This window comes from Gymnoscopelus microlampas (assembly GCF_963454915.1).
Source record: "Gymnoscopelus microlampas genome assembly, chromosome: 20".
NCBI classification, from domain to species: domain Eukaryota; kingdom Metazoa; phylum Chordata; class Actinopteri; order Myctophiformes; family Myctophidae; genus Gymnoscopelus; species Gymnoscopelus microlampas.
In genome coordinates, this window is record NC_139957.1 from 20,041,487 (window position 1) to 20,067,728 (window position 26,242).

Below are 26,242 nucleotides of genomic sequence, written 5' to 3' on the forward strand. Positions count from 1 at the left end.
CTTAAAAATCACATATTTTCCCACTAGAACAATCTCTTGACCAAAATGATTTGAGTTGACACTAAATAGAATGCTGGAAGTAGTTAGGCAATATCACAGTCAACTAAGCCATATAGTGACTGAAAAATATTGTTCACATTGTCAAATATGACAATTCATGAAATGAAAGACAGTATAAAAGTACACAAATTATGCATTAACACAGAAGAATATTCGTCCCACATACTATAGTATAATAATTCATTTCAAATTGATCAAATTCATTTTCCATAATAGCACTTTGCATGTACCTGTATAGGACACTATAGTCAAATAGTGTCTGTGACCAAAGAGTCTCGTTTCTTGAGCCAAGACAAGGATGTAGGTGCAAGTTGCAGTACAGTACATTTATACACCATCATACAACCACGTCAACGTCATATGATGAAACATAGCCATATTACCAGCCGCAAAAGGTCAGGGTAGGGTTCAATTGCTGCTGTGACCACTCATCCTAGAAATATTTACAATATATTGAGTGCACTGAAAGCACTTAAGATAAAGATCAATTAGATCATAAACAAAATGCCATGTTAATAGCCATGTTACCAAACAATTTTCAATTCTGAGTGATCACTATCATGCCATTATCGGTTCTGTCTAGATCAGGCTGGCGTCTTCAAATAGACAATGTCCCTTTCAGCAAGACACAAATGGTCACTCAGTAGTTTGAAGTGGATGATAATGATGTTAGCTGTATGCCAAGGCTGGCTCAATAGCCTGATATAATCTCAAATGGGCCTTTAGGTGCGACACTTACATGGTTCCAGGATGACATTTTCCACGGGCCCTCATAAAAATGGATACTCTAGGATGATCACAACCTATCATTTTGCTTTTCAAGTGATCCCCATCGATCCATGCACTCTGCATGAGGGGCCCAAACCCACTGCAAGAAAAGCACTCTCTACCATTACTGGCAGCCGTAGCTTAGTAGCAGTGGTGTGTTCTAGTTGTTTTTGTGATAAGATATTGTAGATATGTGCGCTTGGCTGGAGATAATTTAGAAGATAAACCCATTTGTTTTAGAATCATGGCGAACAATTTGGTTTATATTGTATGCAGCAACAGAATTGCCTGATATCTATACTAATCATTATCATAATCTCAGTATTTATTTGCCCCAGGTGAGGGGGGTGTTACTGTAAAAAGAACCGTCAGGGTGATGAGCCTGATTGGTCAGCTAGCCTGATAACACAACTAGCTGACCAATCAGTGCAAGCTGAAGCACCACTGTGCGTTTAATTGTCACTCGTTGTACTGTAAGTAACCTCGCTGCAAAGGGAACTCAACATGTCAACCATGGCCTAAAATCAGCTGCCAAACATGGTCACTGCAGATAAGTGTGATAGAATTCACAGTGGACGACACTGGAGTTTATCTGGGCACAAAGGAACCAAAACACAGAGTGTAAAACAGCAAACTTAAGACAGTTCACAGAATGGCTGTGTCTCAAGGGCAGGACCAACCAGCAGCACCTGCCTCCCCACACGGTCGAGGAATCTAACATTTTATTTGGCAAGGGAGTTCCTCGTTGACACTTGAACCCTAGCGTTCCTATTCTGGGGGCGAACATTCTGTCAAAATAGAATATCTACAAGGTCACAACGCATTGCAACGTGACATACTGTAAGGCTATTTTTGGTGAATATATTTGGTGTAGAGGGACAATAGGAGACCTCTGGGGAACACTGGTTAACCCATTTAGACCGGAGGCCGATTCTAAAAACGCCTTCTAAATCCTGACCAGAGTTTTCTGAAAAACTTCAAATATTTATTTAAAGAAATTACAAAAACATGTTGCTATATGCTCTACATAGCAACAACAACAACCCCAAAAGGGGTTCCCGGATTGAAAGGTATAGTTACATATAGGGGTTCCCGGTTTAAATGGGTTAACAAGTTATATAGGGTGTAAGTAATTGATTTAAAGTATTGAGCAAGGACTACTTTCTTAATGTCTCTGTGAATAAATACAGTATGGTATGTGATAAACAAATTATCGCCCTGCATTCATCATTGCCCGGGTGATAATCTTTATGTATGAGTCCCATACATTGGTAACATTCAGGATCTATTACAGAGCCAGCCACCATCATTGAGGCAACTGTTAAATGTTGGTGATTGTTGTTTACCATACCCTGTATACATTGTTGTATATTCAAAAGAGAAATAGGTGTGTTGAGAACAAACATCTAGAGCCACAAGAAAAGCTAAATTCAGAAGTCTTTACATACAATATGTTTCCACAGAGCCCACAGAAGAGAGGGAAGATCAATTATCTTTTTTAATTACATCATCGAAGCATAGATGCATTACTTGTGAAAAAGGTAGAAAAAACAGCAAGTCTTTCTCAATAAGTTAAACCTCTCAGGCCAAAGAGCAGGGCCGGCTCACAAAACAGAAGAATCCCATAAAGCATTCAAAACAAAATTCAACGAACAGAAGACAAGCTCATCTCCTCCGTAATTTACCTTGTTAAAAAAACAAACAAAAAACAACAGAGATGCAAGTGGCTTATATTACAGTCCTTCCACCCTTTTCCACAGGGCTTCTGCAAGCATTTTCATGAAACTTCTCAAGTTTCATCGTTTTGTTCAACAATTAACTGATAAGCGTCTGAGTTATAATTGGTACAAAAAACAAACAAATGAAATTATAATAACAATAATCATAATTTTACAATGACAGTAATAACAAGAAATGTAAGTAATGAACACAGTCCTGTACAGTCAGGCTTGTCCTCTGATTGGCCACAGCCAAAGTTTTCGATTTTTCCATTTCCAAAGATGATTGGTTGATCACTGAAAGTCTGATAGACCCACGGCGAGCTATTGGCCAACAGAAGTGGCCAACGCTGCAGTCTCATCTTTCTGCTTCCTTCAGCTGCCGTCAGCCATGGTTCACAGGAACACGCCTTTTACCACCCTCCTCCCCTCTGGGAGGAGATAAAAACAAGAGATGATTAAAAAGAGATCTTATGTAGTCGAAGGTAAGAGTTGGGGACAGGCATTTTGAGGAGGCAAAAAGGAAAACATAGAAAAACAGGAAGACAAACAGGAAGACAAAGAGGAAGACAAATGACAAATACAGGAAGGTCCATCAGCAGAACTGTCTGGATCCAAATGATCATTTTGGGGGAACATTTCTGAGTGGTCGCACGTATGGCTAAATTATCATGAATTTTCACAATTTTAAACTTTATACTGAGTCTGTTGCTGTAGCCGGTGTAGCACCACCATCAGGACTATTAGCCCAATGCCAGCTGGGGAAGTTTGGCATAGGACTGGACATACAGTATGTGTAGTAAAGTTGGGTTTATTTTCATGCATAGGAAGGCAGATTTCATGGCAGAAGAATAAGAATGGCAAATACATGTACAAGGAGACCGGCAGCCTTTTCCCCTAATTAAATAAAAATACATTTTAGGACCTGGAAGTTATGTATTGACAGTATAAGCAAATCTCACCATAACTACCATTTTAAATACAGTATGGGACAAATAACTGACTACTCCCGACCATTAACCATTGCTTCAACACAGCAACCATCTCTCCATTCCTAGACAGTCTGAAGGTAATCTTTTGCTGTTGAAAACAAAGTTTTCCCGGCAGTATGGCCTTACCTCAGTAAGGGGGGGTTGTAATAGAGGTCATCCTACAGAGTGGTCAGTCAAGTTCATGTACCTCATCCTGGATGGGAGCCGAAGGACGTCCTACTTCACTCACCCGCTTGGCCATGATGTCCCACTGCGGGGTCAAGCCTTTGGATTTAGTACCTACAGAATACGGAGGACACAAGAGGTTTTCGTTTGGGATGGCTGCGGCCCCTCCATTGCGCAATGTACAACAGAAATAAAAATACACAATGAAATGGCTGACAGTGACTGGTGCCAATAATCAAAATAAATCACAAACTGACTGAAGACAGGCCATATACTTCATCTTGCACGTGAAAAAATCAAGAATATTGAAAAATCGGTGAGCTACAAATTCACGTGTCGAGCTTGTAGATCGTCTATTTTGGATATTTTTGAAAGTCTTTTAAAATCTATAAACATCTTTGAAATGTTTTGACCTAAATGCCCAAAATATGGACACCAGGATCAAAGTGGTTAAAAGACCGTAATAATGATGGAAATATATTTGTGTTAGTTTAATCCAGCTGTATTCATACTGATGAATGGAAACGATAATGCAAAATAATTGCAATTAGCTCAAATAATTGTGATACAGCGATGATGTAATTAGTTACAGTCCATTAACAAGGTCCACTGCCCTTCAAGTACAGATCCCCCCTCCTGAGTCCGGGAAAGTACAACAAAATAACAGTGAATAAATAATTGGCAATACAAATCATTCTGATTCTTTATGCCATAGGTTCATATCAAAAATGTATTCTGCCCTCTGGTGGCACAATGAAGTAGTGCTTTAGATTACTGCTGTACTCTATTAGAGCCCAGATTCAGGCAGCACAGAGTAACCATCAAAATATAGTAGAACACACTCACGCAGTCACACCAAATCCAACATTGTACCCCACAGAGCAGCTGGCTCAAAGGGAGTTTGATCTTTAGAATCCTCAGTCTCATTCTCCACTGAAGAAATGGAAATAACTTGGAAGGATTAATAAGAGATTGGGGTCATTATAATTGTGTACTGTGCTCACAATCACTTCAGTGTTTAGCTTATCCTATTCCCCAGGATTGTTTGGCACTGAAATCCATTCCAATTTAGAATTTAAAAGAAAACGGATGGAGGGGTAAGGGTTAGATAGGGGCATTCCAGAATTGACAGGAATTGAGAAAGTGCGGAACCCCATTTACCCCCTACTTTAATTACGCCAGAGACCATCGGTGGTCTACTCTATACACATCAGATTGCCATGTGTTTTCTTAATACTCCAGATTTTATGTAAATAATGCTGCTGCAGGATCCTAGTGCCCGATGATATTTTGGAATGCAACAACAAACTGTCAGAAACTATTTATTAAAGCTAAAATACAAGCTAATAAATACATTTCTGGTACATTTCCGGTACTGCATGTCATTTTGCAGTGAGTGTCGGGGAAGACTATAACATATCAAAAATAACTTTTGTTTAATTGAAAAGGTTACACAGTATAACTTTAAGTTGGTTGGAGTCTTGAATGTCACCATTGCAAAATATTGTTTTTTAAAACATGAAACATGAATGTAGTCTCCACTTCACTCTAAAAGTAGCTTTAGTCAATCACATTCTTCACAGCAGCCAATACACAGCTTTACTGTATTTTAGCATTACCGTGAACATGAATCTAAATGTAAATGTGCACATTGAAATGCAACCAATATGTTTAAATGTCCCACCACTATCTAGCTTAATCGGATTAAAATAATCAAATAAATTGACATAAATTACTGGACATAATATTGTCTTATTTGCATCCTATTATTTGTGTACAAGTAAGCATGCCTACTGTCATCTCAAGTCTTTAGATTATGATGCTGAACCAAAAGGCCAAAAAATCACAAATGAAGTCGTTAGCATTCGCAAATAAATAATACTTTAAATAACACAGAGCAACAGAAAAAAGGGCTTTGCTCAGTTTCTGAAAAAGGAAGTGTCTGTGATGAAGAAATATTAACGAGACCTGCTGGACTACAAGAATGGTATATTCTTAGCCAGCTGGACAAATCGAGAGGACGCACTGGACACAGATGAGAAGTGATAGACATTCCATGATATTTCAACTGATGAATCAGGGAATTAAACCGCTGCACTACATAATGTACTGTATGTAATGTACATCCAGCCAGTCGTGCTTTTTTTTACAGTCACCACAATGAATCGTTCAGATCAGAGCCACAAGAAGACCAATATGACAGGGAGGTAGGCGGCGCAAACAAGCACAAAAGATGTGAAATAGTTCAAATCAATGCTTTCTTATAATCATTGTTTTTTTTTTGTCTGTGTACTTGATATCATAAGCCCAGAAATAATAATGACACAGAAAAAAAGAATGCCACATATATTAAATGATGGACGTTGACGTTACGTCTTCTTTTCATTGAAGTTAAGTTTCCCTAGTCCTTGTTAACTAAACAATGATTGTGTTTAAATGATAAGCTTACATTTCATATCACACCACATCATATGTAACTTTCTCCAATTTATCTTCACAAGTGACACAGGCCCTTGATCTTGTAAATAATGAGTCAATTGTAATATGCAATACTGACAGCGGGGGTGCTGCAGTATTGCGAAATTGAGAATCATATTGTACTGAAGCAAGGAATCAATAATGAATTAATATCACATTAAGAACATGGATTTTTTTGTTACAAGACCACCGCATATGCCCAATGTTTTACACACTGCCCAATATCCATAAAAGTTTAATAGGGTCTATTACTGAGCCCTTTCCCCAATTCATTGATTGCCCAGTTAAGTCATGACTCCAGATATAATACTGATTGGTACAGTATGGTGTGAGTTTGGGAAAACTCTGTAGGAGTAGTAGCAAAGTGTGTTTTGAAGAAAATGCAAAATGGCAGAAGATCTAGTTAGGCAGAAATGGGAGTGGCCTATATGAGGAGTTGCATCATGATCCAAGGAATCCATGGGGGAAAAATGCACAAACACACACACGCAGACAAATTGAATCTAAAGATGAATTTGGTCTTAATACTAGTTAAAGGTAGGGTAAGTGATATTTTTTGGTGAAAACAAAAAGTATTTTGTTAAAAGGTTAAAGCACTATATTCTGATAGTAATCATTGCTATAGAGTGTTTGTTCAGTAACAGGAGTCTCCCCGTCTCTCCAGCTCTTTAATAAACAAAAAATACATTTTCTGGTAGGTGTCAAAATCTCAGCCAATCATGAGAAAGTACCCATTTTTAAGCTTCATTTTTTATAGTGTTCCAGTTCCAATTTTGCATGCTCATTTCTTAGTGTCATCACTTCCAATTTCACTTGTTTAATCTATATCCTGATTGAGTTCTCTATCCTGATTGGATAAAATTGGAAATTAAACTATAAAACGGAACATGCATTTTCGTTTCAGTTTCAAAGAGCTGGAGAGACTCCTTTTACTGAACAAACACTCTATAGCAATGAGTACTATCAGAATATAGAGCTATTTAACACTTATTTTAACCAAAGAAAATCACTTACCCTACCTTTAAGAAAAATAAAAAAAACAGTGTGCTTTTATTGATCCCAGAGGGGAAATTATTTTCCTGCTTTTATCAAGCAATTTTGCTCGGGTGAGTGCACGGAGGAGCAGTTAGGTGTTATGAGTCCTGCTCGGGACACCTCGACATGAAACGTGGACGAGCCAAGGATCAAAGCAGGGGCCTTCTGATTCCCAGATGGCATGCTCTACCTACCGAGACACTGCCACCCCTTATGATGATTTGTATCAGCTCGTTGCTAATTACCGGCAGGTCACTAGCTGCTGTGTAATGAGAATCACACCCACATGTTTCCGAAATGCTACAGCCTGGGGCCGAAATGCGTCTGACCCCTTCTGCTGTAATGCATTATTGAAAGTGTTACATGTTTATTTGCATGGGCAAATAAGCAGACTTCATTTTCTAAAAATGTCTGAGGAAACGCTGCCAGGCCCTGGTTCCCAGTATAGTATACTGGTCCACCTCCAGCCCACTCAGCCTCCTCCTCGTGCTAGCTTTTGATCACAGATTGGGTCTAATGTGGGCTAGGAGGCCAGCAGGGCTGCCCCCCCACTTAGGATACATTCATCCGGCTCCAGAGTCCTCCTCCTCATCCTCCTCTACGCTGTTACCATGACAACACAGACTGTAGCCTCCAGCTAACGCAGCCAGGCCGACCTGATCCTCTGCCTCTCTCCATCTCTCCGACTCTCACTCCTCTGCTCTTTCTTTCCAATCCTCTTTTCCTCTCTCTCTCTCTCCTTCCCTTTCTTCCTTTCCCTGGTCTCTTGCAACTGAGAAATGGATGTGCGTGTACAGACACGAAAAGCTAGAGTGAAAAGTTTTGGATCAGAGTGAGAGGGTGAAATGGGACGTAACCCAAAAGAGAAAACGCCCACACAAGCCCTGGTTTATGTCTGATTTACACTTGGTCGTGCATCGTATCACGTACCAAAAATTGCAAATCTATAAGCTTGTCACAGTGCGACACGTCGGGAGCTTGTAGATCTGGTGTTTTTGGTGCATAACCTAGGATAAATCAGGCCTTTAGGCAATGGGTTCTCAATCCGTGGAACGGTGGTGCAGCCTGGATGGAATTTAGTCATGTCTTCAGAAAATCTATGCTAAGCCGAAGACGTCATAAGACCTCCCAAAAATAAAAGTATAACAAACAAACTGTGGTATTGCTGCTTCCTGAATGAAAATGAAGGCCCCGGTTCCAAAACCTTGTATATCCTCCGCCTGAATGTCTCATTAAAAAGACGGATATCAGATCAGACGCTTGATTCTTCTTTTGAGTGTGTTTTGGTCAAGTAATGACCTGTAAGACTCGTTCTGCTTCATATTTAGCCTATTATCTCTACTGGACACTGCTGGTGTGATGCGTTAGAGTAACTGTTGTTTAGGAGCGTTTGTGGTGTACATGGACATTAACCCATTTAGACCGGGAAAGCATCTGTGTGTCATTTTAGATTTCTTTGGCTATTCAAAAATAGCAGATATACAAGCTCGTAGCACGGCACCGAGTGCCGCGATCTGCTATTTTTGAAAAATCATGAAAATGTGTGCAAATCTTTGAATACATATTTTTAAAGCGAACATTTGAAACTCAAATCCTTGCTCCTGGGGATTCTACAAATGTCTTTTAAATCTTAACAGTTTTATTTTTTGAAAGAACGTATGTCGCTATAATATCAGTGGTGCTCAAACCTTTTCATGTCAAGGACCCCCAAAATTATCTGTATTTGACCGCGGACCCCTCCATCCAGTGGCGTCCCCAGGAATTACATTTAGGGCAGGCGATTTTTTTCTTTTTTGGCGAACGTGGCCGTTTTCAAGATGTTTTGGCCATTATCTCTGGAACGGAAGGTCCAATCTGCTCAGTTCAAAGCTCGTTGGATGTGTGACTTTGAGGACATTAACACATCCCCCGCCAACGGCTAATCTCAGAACGTCCATCGTAGTGCCAAGCTTTTTATTACCTTTTTTGTTTTTTTGATTCCGTCATAGGCCCCGCTAAATCCGTTTAAAATCCGCGTTCATTTGGTTCGACACAAACACGGGATCCGACATTACAAAACGCCGAAGACGGTGACGCGATCCGACCAGCCATTTTGGAGAACGAGAGCAAAACGTTACAATGGGGGATGCGGAGAGCACAACAACAAACCGAGATAATGGCTTCCAAAGTTGATCGCTAGACAGGAAACGGAGGCGGGACAAAAAACGGAAACAGTATTATTTCGTTTCCGGTCCGCCCCCTTCGAAACCGGAAGTGCAAAAAAAATCCGGAATCTGCACCTGCACGATTTAACATGGGAAAACACCCGCCCCGTAGGACTACGGGATTGGCGGTTAACGGTTGGATTTAACGGCCCGTAGGACTACGGGCTTGGCGGCAATAGTGTTAAGCACGCATGACACCTTTTCGGGTTATTTGGCTTTTCTAGGGGAGGCGAGATCTTAGTTGAGCTGCCTCTACAGTGGGTACGCCACTGCCTCCACCTCAAAATATTTTGTTCCAGGGACCCCCAGAAGCAAAGATTTGAGTTAAAAACTTTGTTTAAAAGAATATATGTACTCAAAGTGCACTGCACACATTTAAAAAAAATAGCAGATCTACAAGCTTCTATATCTGCTATTTTTGAATAGCCAAAGAAATCTTAAAATTACACAGATGGGTTCCCGGTCTTAATGGGTTAATGAAAGAGTTAAGAACCTCTACCTCAGGAAGACTCAAATACAGTATGCAGAAATATCAATAAACAGTACTCTTCTATCTCACATTTCCTCAGCTCTGTGTGTGTGTGTGTGTGTGTGTGTGTGTGTGTGTGTGTGTGTGTGTGTGTGTGTGTGTGTGTGCGTGTGTGCGTGTGTGCGTGTGTGCGTGTGTGCGTGTGTGCGTGTGTGCGTGTGTGCGTGTGTGTGCGTGTGTGTGTGTGTGTGTGTGTGTGTGTGTGTGTGTGTGTGTGTGTCTCTCTCTCTCTCACCATCCAGTCCATTGTGCTGCTCATAGGTGCGTTTGCCCAGGATGGTGGGTGAGCCGTTATTGAGGATGGGGGTAGACTTGATGGGTGTTAGGCTGCCAGTAGAGATGGTGGGTCCGCGAGGGGGGTCGGGTTTGATTGGGCGGGGGTGTGCTTCTGAGAATCCAAATAGGAAAATGAAAAGCAGGGCAGAGAGAGTAGTAAGAGAGAGAAAAGAGAGACCGGGGGTGGGGGGGAGTTTTAGTGGAAACACGTTTAGAAAAGAGCAACAAATAACAACAATAATAATACATTCAGTCAACTCAGCTGGTGTAATATTTCCAAATACTGGGACCGAAGCAGAATACGGATCAGTTTCATGCCAGCTATCCTCCGCAATATCGAATTTTTAGACATTGCCAACTCGTCAGAATCCAAACATGTGAGGTGTGTAACACACAGAGCAAAGAAATGCATTTGCTCTTTCACATAATGGATGTGCATTCATACAACACAGAAATAAGTATTAAAAATAATAGCACATAAACATTGAACAATAAAACAGAATACTTTAAGGAGCTATCACATCTATTGTATCTAAATCCAGCTATGGTATCCAAGGTATCCTCAATCTAATGCATTACAAGTTGCACAGCTTGCTAAAGAAACCATTCTGGTGTTGTAAATCTTGCCAGAAGGATATTTCATTTAATGCATATTGTTCTGACCGTTATCATTCCCTTCCCCAATTAAGCACAGAGAGAAAAACCTAGATAAAACGGTATTGCAATATACTGTACATATCACAAAACAATGATATTGAAAACAGTGATTTTATTTTCATTGTTATGGCACAGTGAATATTCCTGCTAAAATAAACTATTGGCTCTTTTCAACTACAAGAACTCAGTGAACCGTGTCGTGCCATGAAACATATTTCACAGGTTCTGGATTTGTTTCCATACGGTGAATCATGACCATAAAACATTCGATTCTGTGTCAGGGAAAAATTGAAAACCGCCTGGCACGTTGTGAGCTTGTAGATCTGCTATTTTCATAAGGTGTTTTTCTGAAGTACTTGCCCCTTTAGGGGAGGGAAATGTAAACAAAAAACAATCACAGATTTCATTGGTTCTGGAAAGTTCCAGTTTCTGGAAGGTGCTGGGTTAGCCTTCGTAATGGAAAAGAGCCGTATGACTTCAGTGACAGATGCAGAGGTTGTCTGACTTCTTCTTACCTAGATATCGAACCACAGACTCCAGAGGCTTACGATCCACAGGTTTAAGAGGCACAGGCTTTTTAGGTCCATCGGGCAACCGCAGTGCACCTGTAGAAAAGAGTTATCAGTACAACCGGTAACAACTAACTGTAGTCAGACTGCCCCATACATGTATAAGAAATAGGGGTGTGCCGATTTCACGATACGATACACGATATTGGGCTCACGATATCGATACGATACGATATATGGCACTTTTTTATTATGAAAATATATGATGGGGGGGAGCTTATGAAAATATATGGGGGGGAAAAAAAGCAAATGCAAACAAATACTTCTGTTTTTGCATTATTATTATTATTGCAAAAAAACAAAATATATACATATATTTTTTCAAAAACGCCAAAATGATACATATCGTCACGAAAACATATCGCAATATATCGCGGGACGATATATTTCGGCACACCCCTAATAAGGAATATAAATATGTACTTAACCAATTAAGACCTGAGGCCATTGATTCTGAATAGGCCAAAATGTTAACCGATTTCAATCCTTGCAATGCAGTTGCTAAGTAGGCTATGGTGACATAATACATTTTAGCTATCATAGTTCATATACGCCTGTTTTAGCACCAACAGGAAACACTTTTATTATGTTCACCATGCATAATAAAATAAAACAAACACAAATAAATGATTTATTATTATTATAATAAATACAATAGATTTGCACCAAAACATCCGTGACAAACTACTACTGTATGTACATATCAATCCCCACCTAATCCATCCCAACTGAACTCATCATGAAACACCCCAACTACGCCACTAAAGAACCTCCACCCAAACATTGTCAGACTATATAACAAGCCACTTCACATTAATAACAATACAATTAACAGTAACATATTGTGTCTGTGCAATAACATATAATGACTGAATTCCGAACATTGCTGGCCCACAATAACCTACCTGACCTGGTGGAGACTTGTGCTTCGAGGAGCACTTTTTCTAGTTACTATATGTCTGATTTATACTTGGTTGCGTGCACAGAGCACAGAACATAGCTGAGCTCAAACAGCTCAGCTATTTTCGTAAATGAAGCACACTGCAAACCACTCGATCCGAGCAAGCTTTTGTTTAGAATTCCAAATATGCAGTTGAAGAGACAGTCCATCTAAATGCTTTCTACAGCTCAACTTCACCGAAGTGTGGCCTATTCCTTGTCTAGGTTTTTTTTTTTACTGGCCATCGTAATCCGTAGTGTTCACTAACTTAGATGCATTTAGAAATGGACACCTTCCAAAATGATTTTCAGTGTGTTCAGAAAAATAAATTGTGGGGTGTAACAAAAAAGTAACGAGTAGGGTAACTAGTTACTGTTGGCACAAATAAGAAAAGAAAAAGTACTTTTTTTAACAAGCCCAACAGTGGTCAGTGGTCACAACAAAAAATGACACATGCAATTTAATATAGGTATCTAAAGTGCTTTAAAAGTGATGTTCAGCTATTGTTTCTTGCGGAAAATTTTAATCTTAAAACAAATGCTTTGCCCTGAGCAAATGATCTCCTCATTTCTTTACAATACAACAAACTGTACTCCAAACTTCAGACCAAAAGTTTACCTGTCTCCGATTTGATATCCTTAATGTATTCATATTACAAGATATAATGACATAATTTACAAGCAAGGTGCCACAGTGATCTAGGGACTACTGTGCTTAGTCTGAAGCAACTACCCGTGCACAGCAAATCCCTTCTCATCTCTATCTTTCAGCATGATTTTCTGCCTGTCTGCCTTGCCAGCAAATTGAAAATCCAATGAAATGCTTGAGCAGGACATAAAAAAATCAGAAGGAAAAATGAGAGGTAAAAGTAAAACGTTGCAAGTTCATCCTAACGTTTCACTCAATTTCACATTGCCCAGAATGAAAGCATCAGCATCTGAATTACTCAATTAAGAAACATGCACCCAGATAAATGGTATTCATGTAAAGATGCAAATATGGATACTTTTCTTAGCGATTATTGTATCAATTCCTTTTTGTTTGTTTTTTATATACGTATATGTTTTATATATAAATTAATCGATACAAAGAAATTCTAATACATTATTTATAATCAAGTAAATCAGTCTCATTAAAAGGTGCAGTAATGCTATTTTTGGTTAAAACAAAAATGTTTTTGTTAAAAGGTTAAAGTCCTACTGTGAAACCTTTTATGACATTATCTTTCACTGGTATATTCTTCACAATAACCATTCCACATAGTGTGTTTTTTGGCAACATCTCTAAACATTTTTATTTATGAGTGTCTGCCATAAATAATATATCTAGAGGGTGGACGGCCCCGCCCCCATCTATTCATTTCAATGAAAGTTGCTCACCAGCGCATGAAGCACCCGGAAGAACGCTCTACTGTCGTATTTTTCTGGAAAATGCGGAAGACTTGGGCAGGCGCACTAGGGTAGACGGGCGCGCAGTAGCCTTTTAAATGCGTAAGTCCTGCAATCCCATTTTCAGGTGGGTCACCAATTTCATCCAATTTATGAGAGAAAACACATTTATCAGCTGTTCCTATTGCAATTTTGTCTGCTCATTTTTGTTTCATCACTTCCAATTTTACTTGTTTACAGTATCCTGTATGAGTTCTCTTTCCTGATCAGATCAAATTGGAAGATGTATTCTCACAATGCGTCTCGATGTGATACGTAGGGAGCTTGTAGATCAGCAATTGTTTTCATTTTTTCTAAAGACATGCACAAAATAGAGATGCCAGGTTGAAACTGGTTAACCACTGGACCCCCAATTGTTGTCTTTAAAATGTCTTTAAAAAAGTAAAAAGAGGGAGGAAAAAAAGAGGGAGGAAAGAAATGTCCTGCCTTTTTTTAGAATCGATTACTTGGATTAATGTGTGTTCAGTGTACAATGTAGAAGAGGCGTGAGTGCTCACATTCTGCTTTGATGGCGGCTGTGTTGACAGGGAGGTAGGGGTGCCTGGCCAGGTATCGTGGCCTGATGATGTCCTGGCAGACGCGCCGTGCCGCCCGGGTGAGAGCCGTGGTCTGCAGTGCGAAGGCCTGCCGCGTCTTCACTGCAAACTTGGGGCTGCCGCTGTGCCTCAGGGGAAGACCGTGGGGGCTCTGAGAGATGCAGGACATAGGAAATGAGCGTACAAGAAAGATGAATTTAGATAAATGAAACATACATTTAATTGAAGGAAAAATACAGTCAGAATCTGAGACTTATTTTATACAAGATTTTAAACCTTTTTTCCCCTACTTTTTATTAATGCGAGAACAATACATTCTATTTACTGTAAGCATTTTATTTTCTTATTTTTTCCCCCACCCATGACATGTAGGTTATGGATGTGGATTTAATGTTTTTAACTATATTATCAGGTCCAAATGGGTGGCCAAACTGTCAATTCTCACCAAAAGAAGATTTATAATAAAAAGGTGTGGCTTGAGAAAAATTATAGATTATTATGGTGGTTACAGACTAACCAAAATATGCCTATAATATGGAATTTAAGTAGCTGTTTTGGTTATTATAGGATGCTTACAAATCAAAAAATCAAAAACAAGTTACAATTATTCATGATAATACATTATTTATTAAGCAAGTGAAGTCAGTGTGCAGCTGTTTTTGATTCTTTGATTTGTATGCATCTCCACCAACACATCTGATTATCACTTTTTTTGCTGAAACATAATTGTCGCTCGACAATTATAACTATTATTTTTTATGTCATTTTCGTCAACCTACTCTTGTTGAAAGGGTCGTGCGAAAAAGTATAAATGATCCCCAAGTAAAAGGCTGAGATTTCAGACTGGTGGTTAGAGTTGGAGATACGTAGGTGCAGATCAGTAATGCAGTGGTGTGGGTGAGAAGGTTCAGGTTTAGGTTATGGTTATGTGAGCGCACACGCCTGTGAGTGTACATGCATAGTGTGTGTGTGTGTGTGTGTGTGTGTGTGTGTGTGTGTGTGTGTGTGTGTGTCTACCATGTTGTTGCGGTTGGGTCCAGGCCTCTCTCCATCCAGTCTGGTGGGCATCTTCAGCCCTCCATACTTCTTCCAGTAGGTCCAACAGGCCGCGCACAGACGACACTGCATGTTGGGAGGACCCCACGAGTACCACTGGTAGGAGGTGCTGGCTACACACAGACACAGACACACACACACACACACACGAAACCGTGCACACAGTCATTTACATGCACAAGAATGATCACATGTACTCATGCATGCACACACAGCCACGCGCGCGCGCTCTCACACACACACACACACACACACACACACACACACACACACACACACACACACACACACACACACACACACACACACACACACACACACACACACACACACACACACACACACACACACACACACACACACACACACACGGAGAGACTGACTGTGGTTGAACATTTCCCTGTGTTTTCATATAGATTGAGTGATTCATCCATCTATCCAGTGAGTCACCTATGTGCACCATCAACCAACCAACATATCAAACAGACACATACATGCATGCACACGCACACACAGACACTCTTCCATGAGTGTACGCCAGCACACATGCCAAATCTTTAATCATTCATTGCTGAATTAATTACAGCCACTAAATTAGCACATAGAATCCTGTGCTGCGGGGCAGATAATACCGGCTCACTGGCTCTCATCCTTCCCATCCTCCTCTCTTTATTTCCAGACGTTTACTGCCCCTTTTGTTCAAACCGTCACTGAACGACTGAACACTAATTTATGTTTTGTTATACGGCCACATCGATCGATGAAAATAATGTATTTTCAACCGACTGGAAATCCTTCATTTTCATCGAGTGGCACAATTGCATGAGGAAGTATGAATAATTTGCCCAGGACTGACCTGGTTATTACTGGTCGACAATTACCCATGTATTCCTGCTGCCATGAGATTTAAGCCGCATTGGGTGTTAGGGTAATAAGTGATTGTGGGTAGTTGCAGCAGGAGATGTCTTCTTTCTTTCATTAATTGCATGAAAAAGTACACTATATATTTTATTTTCTACATGTTTTCTTGTGAAGCAAATTGGGTTTTCTTTTCCTGCATAATTATTGCCTATAGCACAAAGTGGTTTTCAAAGTGGGGGTCAGGGCCACCAGTGGGCGCCAAAGGGAAAGGAAACAACTACAAATAAATAAAATCATAAAAACATAGACGCATACTTTAGATATTGTTTCTTCATTCGCAATAGGGTTCCCGCCAGAAGCTATGGCTATTTGGGGGTACTTGGAATGAAAAGGTTTGGGAACCCCTGACCTACAGGTACATTACAGTATATATAATTGAGTATTGATCTGAGTGTATATTATGTGACTTACTGTAGCAACTCTCACAGGCTCTGCCCAGGGTCGGTGTCTGCCCAGGGGGCCCAGGGAGACCAGGGGGCACAGGGAGACCAGGGGGCACAGGGAGTCCAGGGGGGATTCCTGGTCCTGCTGCTCCATTGACCAGGGCTGGTTTTATACTGTTACTCAACTGGTTAGGGTTGGGCTTGTTGCTGGGGAAGGTCGACAGGGACAGGGTTGTGTCAGTGGACACAGACAGCTGATTCAGCAGAATACCATGTTGTGTATAACATGGGAACAGATAACATTCAGTCAGACCAACAGCAGTGTTCAGTTGACTATACTGTAGTGAGATCGCGAGAGTAGATGCTCTGACAAATGGAGCAGAGAGGCGTCAAAATATAAAATGTTAAAATATATTGTTTCAAATATTTTTATTGAGCCATTTGAGAAATCATTCTCAAACATACAGTATATGCCCCTGGTTCAAAATATGCTCTTTGCTTGAGCAATTCAAATTCAAATGTGTGTGTGTTATAATACTGAGGTAGATGTAACATCCTTTCCATTAAAATAATGTGACTAATGTTTTAGATATTGACAGTTTTTTTTACAGAAATGTATTGTTTGTGCTTTTGTAATTTTTACTAACAATTTATAGATTATGGATTACCCGTTATTACATGTGGCTACTGTTGTGTAATTATGTGTTTTCCATGTTTGTATGGGAGCAAGTCATTTTTTTCAGTCAATAAAGATTCAATAAAATTTTAATTTAAATGAATGGTGAAAGTATGATATCCATATCCTCTGATCAAAATGAATCTAATCAATTTTGAACACAGGAATGTATCTAGGATACCTCATCCTCCACTCACTCTCTCTCTCTCTCTCTAACAGCCAGGTACTCACTAGTTAGGGATGTAGACCTGCTTCAACTTGCTCTCTGCTTCTGCTGCTTTTACCCGTTTCTGGAACAGAAACAGAGTGTGAGGAGGTTTTAGGGATGGGAGAAGGAGAGAGAGAATAAAAAATATAAGAGATTACATTATTACCCATCTACGTATACAATTAGGAAACCTCTGTGTGTATATGTCTGTCCCGGGCATAACTCGGGTGCCGTCCGACCGATTGACCGCAACTTAGCATGTGTGCCGGCGATGACCTGGGAGTGTGCAGTTCTGACTACATCAGGGATTAATTAATGCATGCCATGTATGTATGCACAGTTGCACACAGGACACAGAGTGGACATGGACTCATGAAGATTATGCTTTTACCCCTCAAATCAATTTTTCCTGTGACTCGTGTTTTGCAAAGAACTGAACAGTAGAAATACAATGTCAGTGACTATTTTAGTATCATATAAGCAGTTATCAAGTCTCTTGCACACCTGAATGAAATCTTTGTGGAGTAGACACGTAAAAATAAATAATGAAAAGCACCCGCACACTGTCTTCACTTTCTCAATAAAGAATACAATCAATACACCATTATCAATACTGAATACAGAATACAATTATCAATTATTATTAATAAGTACGTAATAAAGAATATATTTCTTAATTATTCTTAAATAATTAACAAAATGCCAGGAGTGAAGAAGTGGAAACCCCAGCGGAGTCTTATATCAATTCCCATATACCACTGCATAGTGCATCATGTGTATGCATGGTGTTACCTGCTGTACATATCTGTCCGTGGTCTTCCACATGTAATAATACTCAATGATGCTGGTGAGGGATTTCCAGGGCAGCTGGAGAAAGAGAGAGAGGACAGCAGTACTACAGTTAGGTTCTGAGGCAAAGATTATACCTAGATATTAAGTTTTTGGTTTTGGGGTCAGTGGATCCAAATTTAAAAAAAGAAAATAAATAACGGATACAAGCTCACTTGTCGCAATGCTATTTTAAGGTGGGCTATTTTAGCTGTTTCCGCGTGACACCGTTGAGAATAGTAATCATCAATTTTTCCGATAATAAAAAATCTATTTGAATTTATTTTGCGTCTAATTTTTTTTAATTTTAAACCATGCGCTTCTTGATTATTCAATTAATCAAAACAGTTAACGATAGTTGCAGCCCTAAACTGCTGTACAAATACAATTACAACAATCTATGCATTTAGCAGACGCTCTTATACACAGGGACTTGCAATAAGCATAGTAATCACATTTATTTTATTTCTCATTCTTTTTTATTTAGGAAGGCCTTTTCGTGTTAAATTGTTGTGTAACCAGTGATGTACTGTGGATCGGCAGCTTTTGTAAGCTTTGGTAAGAGGTGCGAATGTTTTGTTTTTGATCGATACACGAGGTAGATGCACTCTCACAGGCGTGCGTGCAGCTCAAACAACTAGTCAAAGGCTCTGAACTAGTGGAGTGGTGCTCCACCGCGCCCCACCTCCGGTACATAGTATGCAGAGAGGCTGTTTAGTGCCTCAAGAAACAAGGATCCTAGCTAAACCAAGAACCCAGCATCAGTCTAGAAACAAAATACTATCAAAATAACAATCTGCACTTTGAAACTATATAGGATGCGAGGTAAACAATGGACCTAGCATCTCTGTTTAATTAACATGCTATCTAAATGACATTCTTAACATTGTGGTCAAGAATACAACCCTAAATAACAGAAACATGATAACAAGTGACCAAGATATGTCTGCATGTACAGGAACTTGTCATGGTGACCATGAAGCAGGAAAATCTTATTATTATTCTGCCCATTTTATTCCCTGTCAATTTTCTTTTTTAAATGTATCATTACGTACTTTTACACAGTACATTGTATTGGATGTTATGGTATGAAATGCGTGTATAAAATAATGCTTGATCTGGATTATAAATAATATGCATGTAATATTGAGTGATGTGTATAGTCTGTGGTCCATGTAACACTGTCCCTTTCCTGTTATCCTTGTTGAAGTGCAGGACATGCCATAAAAACCCTTAAGTCATTAATACTGTATGTCTCTACGTTAATGTCATCAAGGCTGATTCCTGTAAATGTATTGCACTTGTAAAATCTATATTTAATCTTCTAAGGATGCATTGTAAAAGTTCCCTAAGAAGTCTAAGCGAGTCAACGGGGCTGTCAGGTTGCCAGATGAGGCCCCACCCATAACGGTGGTTGAGTTCTGTTGTTTGGGGCGATGGCCTGGGTTGAACCTGCCGAGCTGCATTGATGCCAGCCGACCACCAGGTGGCAGAGTGAGGCACATAGTGGCAGACCAGGCAGTCTTAAATGGTATAAAAAAATGATTATCAAATAACAAATAGTGATGTAGCACCATTCTTCTCAGAATGAAAGGATCTAGACAAGTTTGATCCGGCCCACTGTTTTCATTGTAAAAGGAGAAATATCTGACAGCGACAACTCTTTCACAGGGACGTGTGTCAGGGCACTGTAGAGTTGACATGCACAATCCTCACTTTTCATGCTGCCCATCTTGAAACCTATTCTACTGCTACAGTCGTAACATAACAGTGAGAGCTAAGGGCCTCAAATGCAAGGCAAAAGTTTGCTGCTGCTGCAGTGGAAGCATAATTCTATGGTTTCTGCACTCACGAACTGCAATTACCTTCCAGTGAATAACTAAACATCCTGAATTCAACTCCACCATTACACACATGGGTGCTATGGTGGCTCAGTGGGCACAGGCATAATATACTCGCAATGTCACAGGTCTGAATCCAACTTAGCTTAGACACTTTGTCAAATCCCAGTTTTTCGCCCATCTTTCCAGTCTCTCCCCATGGTAGAGCAAATATACTTGCAGTCCACTTGTTTTTCATGTTCTTATAGACCTTGTGGAAGGTTGTGGGGGAGAGACGGTGACAAGGAGGCACATGAGGCAGGCCCTGGAGGGATCCGTTCCAGCTAAGGATACACATGGGTCCCAATGCAGTTTTTCATGCAGCATGCAAGCTCATTTGTTGGTGTGGCTAAAGCTGAATGGGTAGAGAGCCCGCCTGGGAAGCAGTAGGCGCCAGGTTAGATTCCCGGCCCCGGCAATGTGTTGAGATATCCCTGAGCAAGACAACTTAACCCCTAACTGCTACCCACTGCACGCAAGTCTGTCCACTTGTGTATTGGGCAGCAATCAGCTGAGTGAAGCTGAAAAGTGTTTTTTTTTCCCCCAAATCTTCAAATAGGTCTAAATTATGATTATATCTTAAATTAAATTATTAAAATCTCAAGCTTTTTCCACTCACAAAGTCTTGTTGGATATCGGTGAAGTCTTTGCCGTATTTCTCCAGCGCCTCCTCAAACAAGTTGGCCTCATTGGCGCTCCATTCCTCCATCTCATCCCGGCAGAGGACAGGCCCTCCCTGGGGCACGAGCGCTGCGATGGCCCGAGTCATGTCATAGCCCGTGGTGTGGAGCGTGTCCATGGCGTGGAACTAGACACAGGAAGAGAAATTAAGCCTCAGGTTTGGAATCGTTTTGCCACCCAAATGCTCTCCTTTTTTATTAGACCTTTTTTTTTGGTACTTCATGTTTTGCACCATTTTATTGTGCGTGTTTTGCACAAAACATAGATATTTTTTAATAAGACCCTGTGCAGATGTCTTTATTTCCTGACGTTGTTTCCTTTGCTGGCATGTCCTTACATTTGAAATTAAATGAATCAATTAATCAATCACCCATCCAACCAACCAACCAGGGCTGCGGCTGACAGTCACTAACACCCTGTAATGTTTAAATGGGTTTGGGTTATTGTAAACAGAATCTATTATTCTCTTTTGCACAGCACAATTCTCTAGACTAATTATGGCGAGTATGACAAGTTTTCATTTGTTCAGTTTGTGGAGTTTGGATAACAACTTGAGTCTTGGAGTCTTTGTGTGTATCCCCTGTGTAAGGCTTAGCAGGGAGGGAGAGTGAGAGTGCGCACGTGAGTGCATGTGTGTGCGTGTGTGCGTGTGTGTGTGTGCACGCCTGCACGTGCGTGTTTGTGTGTGTATACAGTACATGTCTGTAGCTTGGAGGCCTCTCCTGGATGTTTTATATATGAGAAGCAGAACTGGGGCAGAACGGACCCACACAGGGCTGCAAGGGCCTGGTGAAGACTGCTTGTTAAGGATAGCGAGACATAACCCTTGACAATCAGTAAAACACACGCGCACGCACACGCGCGCGCACGCACGCACGCACGCACGCACACACACACACACACACACACACACACACACACACACACACACACACACACACACACACACACACACACACACACACACACACACACACACACACACACACACACACACACACACACACACACACACACACACACACACACACACACACACACACACACACACAACAAGCATTTCCCTTGATTACCAGTTTCTCTCCCACGCTCTTCACCTATAGTGTGATACCGACTTAACTCCAGTGCGCATTAGTGTGTGTGTGTGTGTGTGTGTGTGCGTGGTTGTGTGTGTGTGAATTGATCTTACTAAGGTGATGTCTCTGGAGGCTGCTGCAGCACTCATGTGAAGGCTGGGCTGCCGGACCGAACTACTGCAGTCCAGGGCCCTAGCGAACGTACCTACTGAACTGTGAGAGACAGACAGACCAGCACCGACAGACAGAGTGAAAGAAAGAAAAAAAGAGAAAAATGTAGACAGAAATAAAGACATATACAGTATATACAGTGTGTGTGTGTGTGTGTGTGTGTGTATGTATGTATGTATGTATGTATGTATGTATGTATGTATGTATATATATATATATATATGTATATATGTATGTATGTATGTATGTATGTACAGTGGGTGACCATTGACTTTGTCGTTTTTTTTCATTCTTCTCATGCGTTTCATGCAGGGCATGTATGATTTCCACTCTGTGCCACTAGGGGCAGCAGCGGTCTACTGCCTACAGCTGCCTACAGCCCACAGCAGACAGCAAGAATATATTTGTTACTAGTATACTGTATATCCTCTCCAAACTGTACATACATTACTTTACACTTTTGTATTATGTTTTGACAATTGCTTTGGAAAATGTAAACGTATGTTTTATCATGCCAATAGCTCATTTGAATAGCAAAATTGTTTGTTTTGGGGTTTTTAGGCACTGTTTTTCCTAGAAAGACAGAGAAAGATCCTGTCTGTTGCTTACAGTACAAGATGTGACATTTATATTAAGCAAAATATTAAGCAAATAAAGTTAGATAGCATGATGCTGAGCTTAACATTAGTTTAATTTTAACGTCTTAATTGATAAAACGAGACGGGAAAATAAACGTATTTTTTTCTCTTGCCAATAGCTCATTTGAATTGACAAATTGTATTTCTGTGGTGGTGGTTCAGTGGCACTATATATATATATATATATATTTAATATATACTGGGGTCATACGTTCTGTGCTTTCTGTGTGTGCACTTATGCCGTGTGTCTCTTTCTTTGAGCGGGGGGGGGTCTATCAAGGCAGGCTATTTGTTCAGATGCAATTTCAGCGTGGCTATTAAATAGGCAAAAAAATCTGATCTACAAGCCCACAAAGAGTCGCGATGCAACTCTATTTTCTAACATTTTAGTCTATTTTTGAGAGAGAGAGAGAGAGAGAGAGAGAGAGAGAGAGAGAGAGAGACAGAGAGAGAGACAGAGAGACAGAGAGAGACACAGAGAGAGACACAGAGAGAGACACAGAGAGAGAGAGAAATTAATATAATATAGGCCTACTATATATACTTTACTCGTAACAGAGTAGGCTACTTCTACATTGCAGTATTGATATTTTTACTTAAGTAAACTGCAAACCAAAAAACTCTTCAACGACATGTGCTCCTTGTCCAGTCTATTCATCGCTAAACCGGTTATGTTAATTATCTCTCTCTCTCTCTATACAAAGACAAAGTCTCTTTTATCCAGATGCGCTCTCTCTCTCTGTCTCTCTGTACAAAGACAAGGTCTCTCTCTGAGAGAGAGAGAGAGAGAGAGAGAGAGAGAGAGAGAGAGAGAGAGAGAGAGAGAGATGCATCAAAGTAGGGGTTCTCAATCTTTTTCAGGCCATGACCCCCCAAAATAACCATATTGGGGACCCCCATTTTGCGTGTGCGGCTTTCATCATCAATTTAAAAATAAAGATGATCGGATCATCTGTGAAGCATTTTCATATACGCTGCTGTCTCGTTAAAACCAGCTGCGGGTGAATATTATCCAACACATCACCACGGTTAACGCTACGTTCATGTTTACTGCATTACATTTGTAACAACAGCATAATATTGGGTTGTGCAGGTGAGATTTCGAAAAATCTTCAGTGAATGCTTTTAGGGACATAGAATGTGGAGGGAGAAGGGTACCTTCTGTCACCAGTTTACCAGTTCACTGTCTGTTATTTAATGATGATCGAATATTGGCTAAATGTTTACAATTTCTTCTGTCCAAACAATGAAAAGCACTAAGAAAAGGCAAGTGAGTCTCTCTTTAATTAAGCATGATGAGCCATGTGTTTTCCACAAAACAATTGAATATCATTGAATATAATTGCACCCTTGTCATACTACTGTTATTAGCTTTCAGTAGGCCACCACAGGCACAGACAGTGCGTTTTAGCGCAGCGCGGCCTGGCGCAGCGCGGCGGAGTGGTTGCGTGCGGGGGGTCGGGGGGCTTTCGTGGGAGGGGGGGACGGGTGGATCAGAGCTTAACCCTAAAACCGAAATAAAGTAACAAAAAAAAAACTCCAATCCGCTCAAGAACCTTGCTCCCCCACTTCCAAACTTAGCACTAGCCTACAACACTGGCCCAGTCTCTTGCCAAACCGGTTATGTTAATGATTATTCCAAATAAGCCAAGTGAGGAACTCTGCTATCAGGTTCCCCCTCCCCCCTACAGTACCTCTGTAGGCCTATCTCTTCTATCAAAGTATTTGTTCAGATACAAATTCAGAGCGGCCAATTTTGATATTTTTAATGCGCCTACATGAAGTTAGAGGGATGGGCAGAAATGGTGTAGGCCAGTGGTTTTCAACCTTATTCCCATCAAGGACCCCCAAATTGACACATATTAGCCCAGGGACCCCCATTTGAAAAGATATGCCAGGGACTCAACCATTTAGATTTCTTGGGCGTCCCAATCTACACTGTATCATCATCATCAGTGTTCATTTAACTCTGAGAGTGTACAAATGGAACCAAATGGACCCTGACGGGTCCATTTGGTTCCATTTGTACATTAAGAGTTACAGACACATAAGGGTCAATTTGGTTGCTAACTATTAATTTGGCTGGGGACCCCCTGGAACCCCCTCAAGGACCACTGGTGGTCCCCGGACCACTGGTTGAAAACCTCTGGTGTAGGCTATTTTCAACTGTTAATGGGTTTTTCTTTCTTCACAAATTAATTCTACTTTGTTGTACAACAGTGTCCCATAAAAGTAGCGAAAATAGCCGATCTACAAGCTCACAAAGTGTTGCATCATGATTTGAATTCCGACTGAAAACGCCACCCTTGCGTCTCCGTGTGTACAACCAAATACGCATCTTTCCTGCACCGATGACGCTTGGGGCTTTTACAGCGCTGCTCCTACACTACCACCGTCAGCAACAAGTGGACATGGAGTAAATGTACTTAGTTACTTTCCGCTTAGTTACTTTCACGTGCATATAAATGAGCCACGCGGTCTTATAAGAATGAAAACAAACGCCTCGCTGTTGGCCATGGATCACATGACGGTCGTCTGTTACGGTCATGGATGAACTCAAAATGTTACTTGAGTTCAATCAAAGTAAAAGTGCAAAAGTATTGGCAAATACATGTTTGATAATAGCTGATCTACAAGCTCACAATGCGTTGCAATGCATTGTGAGCTTGTAGATCGGCCATTTTCAAATAGACTATATGAAATAGGGCAAATAATGTATGTTTTATAATGTAATGATTTATATCTGCAAAGTAACTAGTAACTAAAGCGTTCAAATAATGGTAGTGGAGTAAAAGTACAATATTTTCCTCTGAGATGTAGTGGAGTAGAAGTAAAAGTAAAAATAGCAGGTCAGCAATAGCGTGAGATTCGAACCCGGGTCGTAAAATCGCCGGACATCGGTTTTAACCGCTACACTAACTGGACTATTTCATTTATAGAGGAAAGAGGTAGAATCCTACTATATAGAAATTGATGCGAGAAAAAAACAACATATAAGACGTCTGTCTGTCTGTCTGTCTCTCCACGGACTTTTGAGACAGACAGACAGACAGACAGACAGACAGACAGACAGACAGACAGAAACCAATGTGTGTCTGAACATTTCTAAAATGACAGAGATGCGTTCCTGACTGCCCGACGCTGAACAGAAAACCCAATTTAAACGCTCTAAGCACACGTAATTATTGCTAGTTATTATTATTATTATTAATAATAATATAAGACATCTGTCTGTCTGTCTGTCTGTCTGTCTGTCTGTCTGTCTGTCTGTCTGTCTGTCTGTCTGTCTGTCTGTCTGTCACAAAAAAAGTGACTCCAAAGCGGCACCTTGTGGTAGTATTTGGAACTT

At 40.5% G+C, this 26,242-nt stretch overlaps 1 protein-coding gene across 3 annotated transcripts in view; it reads right to left on the bottom strand.

The window, feature by feature from the left end:
- Window positions 1-2,312: 2,312 nt before the first annotated feature.
- mta1 (metastasis associated 1) overlaps window positions 2,313-26,242 on the bottom strand; it is a 55,957-nt gene continuing 32,027 nt past the window's right edge. For 2 of the 3 annotated variants that reach the window (XM_084043860.1, XM_084043858.1), the window contains exons 8-18: window positions 22,198-22,297; window positions 20,947-21,135; window positions 18,412-18,486; window positions 17,643-17,701; window positions 16,764-16,942; window positions 15,393-15,544; window positions 14,337-14,526; window positions 11,398-11,487; window positions 10,185-10,337; window positions 3,665-3,817; window positions 2,313-2,977 (exon numbers count right to left, since the gene is read on the bottom strand). In XM_084043860.1, coding sequence (XP_083899986.1) covers window positions 3,708-3,817; window positions 10,185-10,337; window positions 11,398-11,487; window positions 14,337-14,526; window positions 15,393-15,544; window positions 16,764-16,942; window positions 17,643-17,701; window positions 18,412-18,486; window positions 20,947-21,135; window positions 22,198-22,297 — 1,297 coding nt within the window. In that variant the 3' untranslated portion in view covers window positions 2,313-2,977; window positions 3,665-3,707. The remainder of the gene's footprint in view (window positions 2,978-3,664; window positions 3,818-10,184; window positions 10,338-11,397; window positions 11,488-14,336; window positions 14,527-15,392; window positions 15,545-16,763; window positions 16,943-17,642; window positions 17,702-18,411; window positions 18,487-20,946; window positions 21,136-22,197; window positions 22,298-26,242) is intronic. The other variant, XM_084043859.1, reaches the window with a different exon arrangement.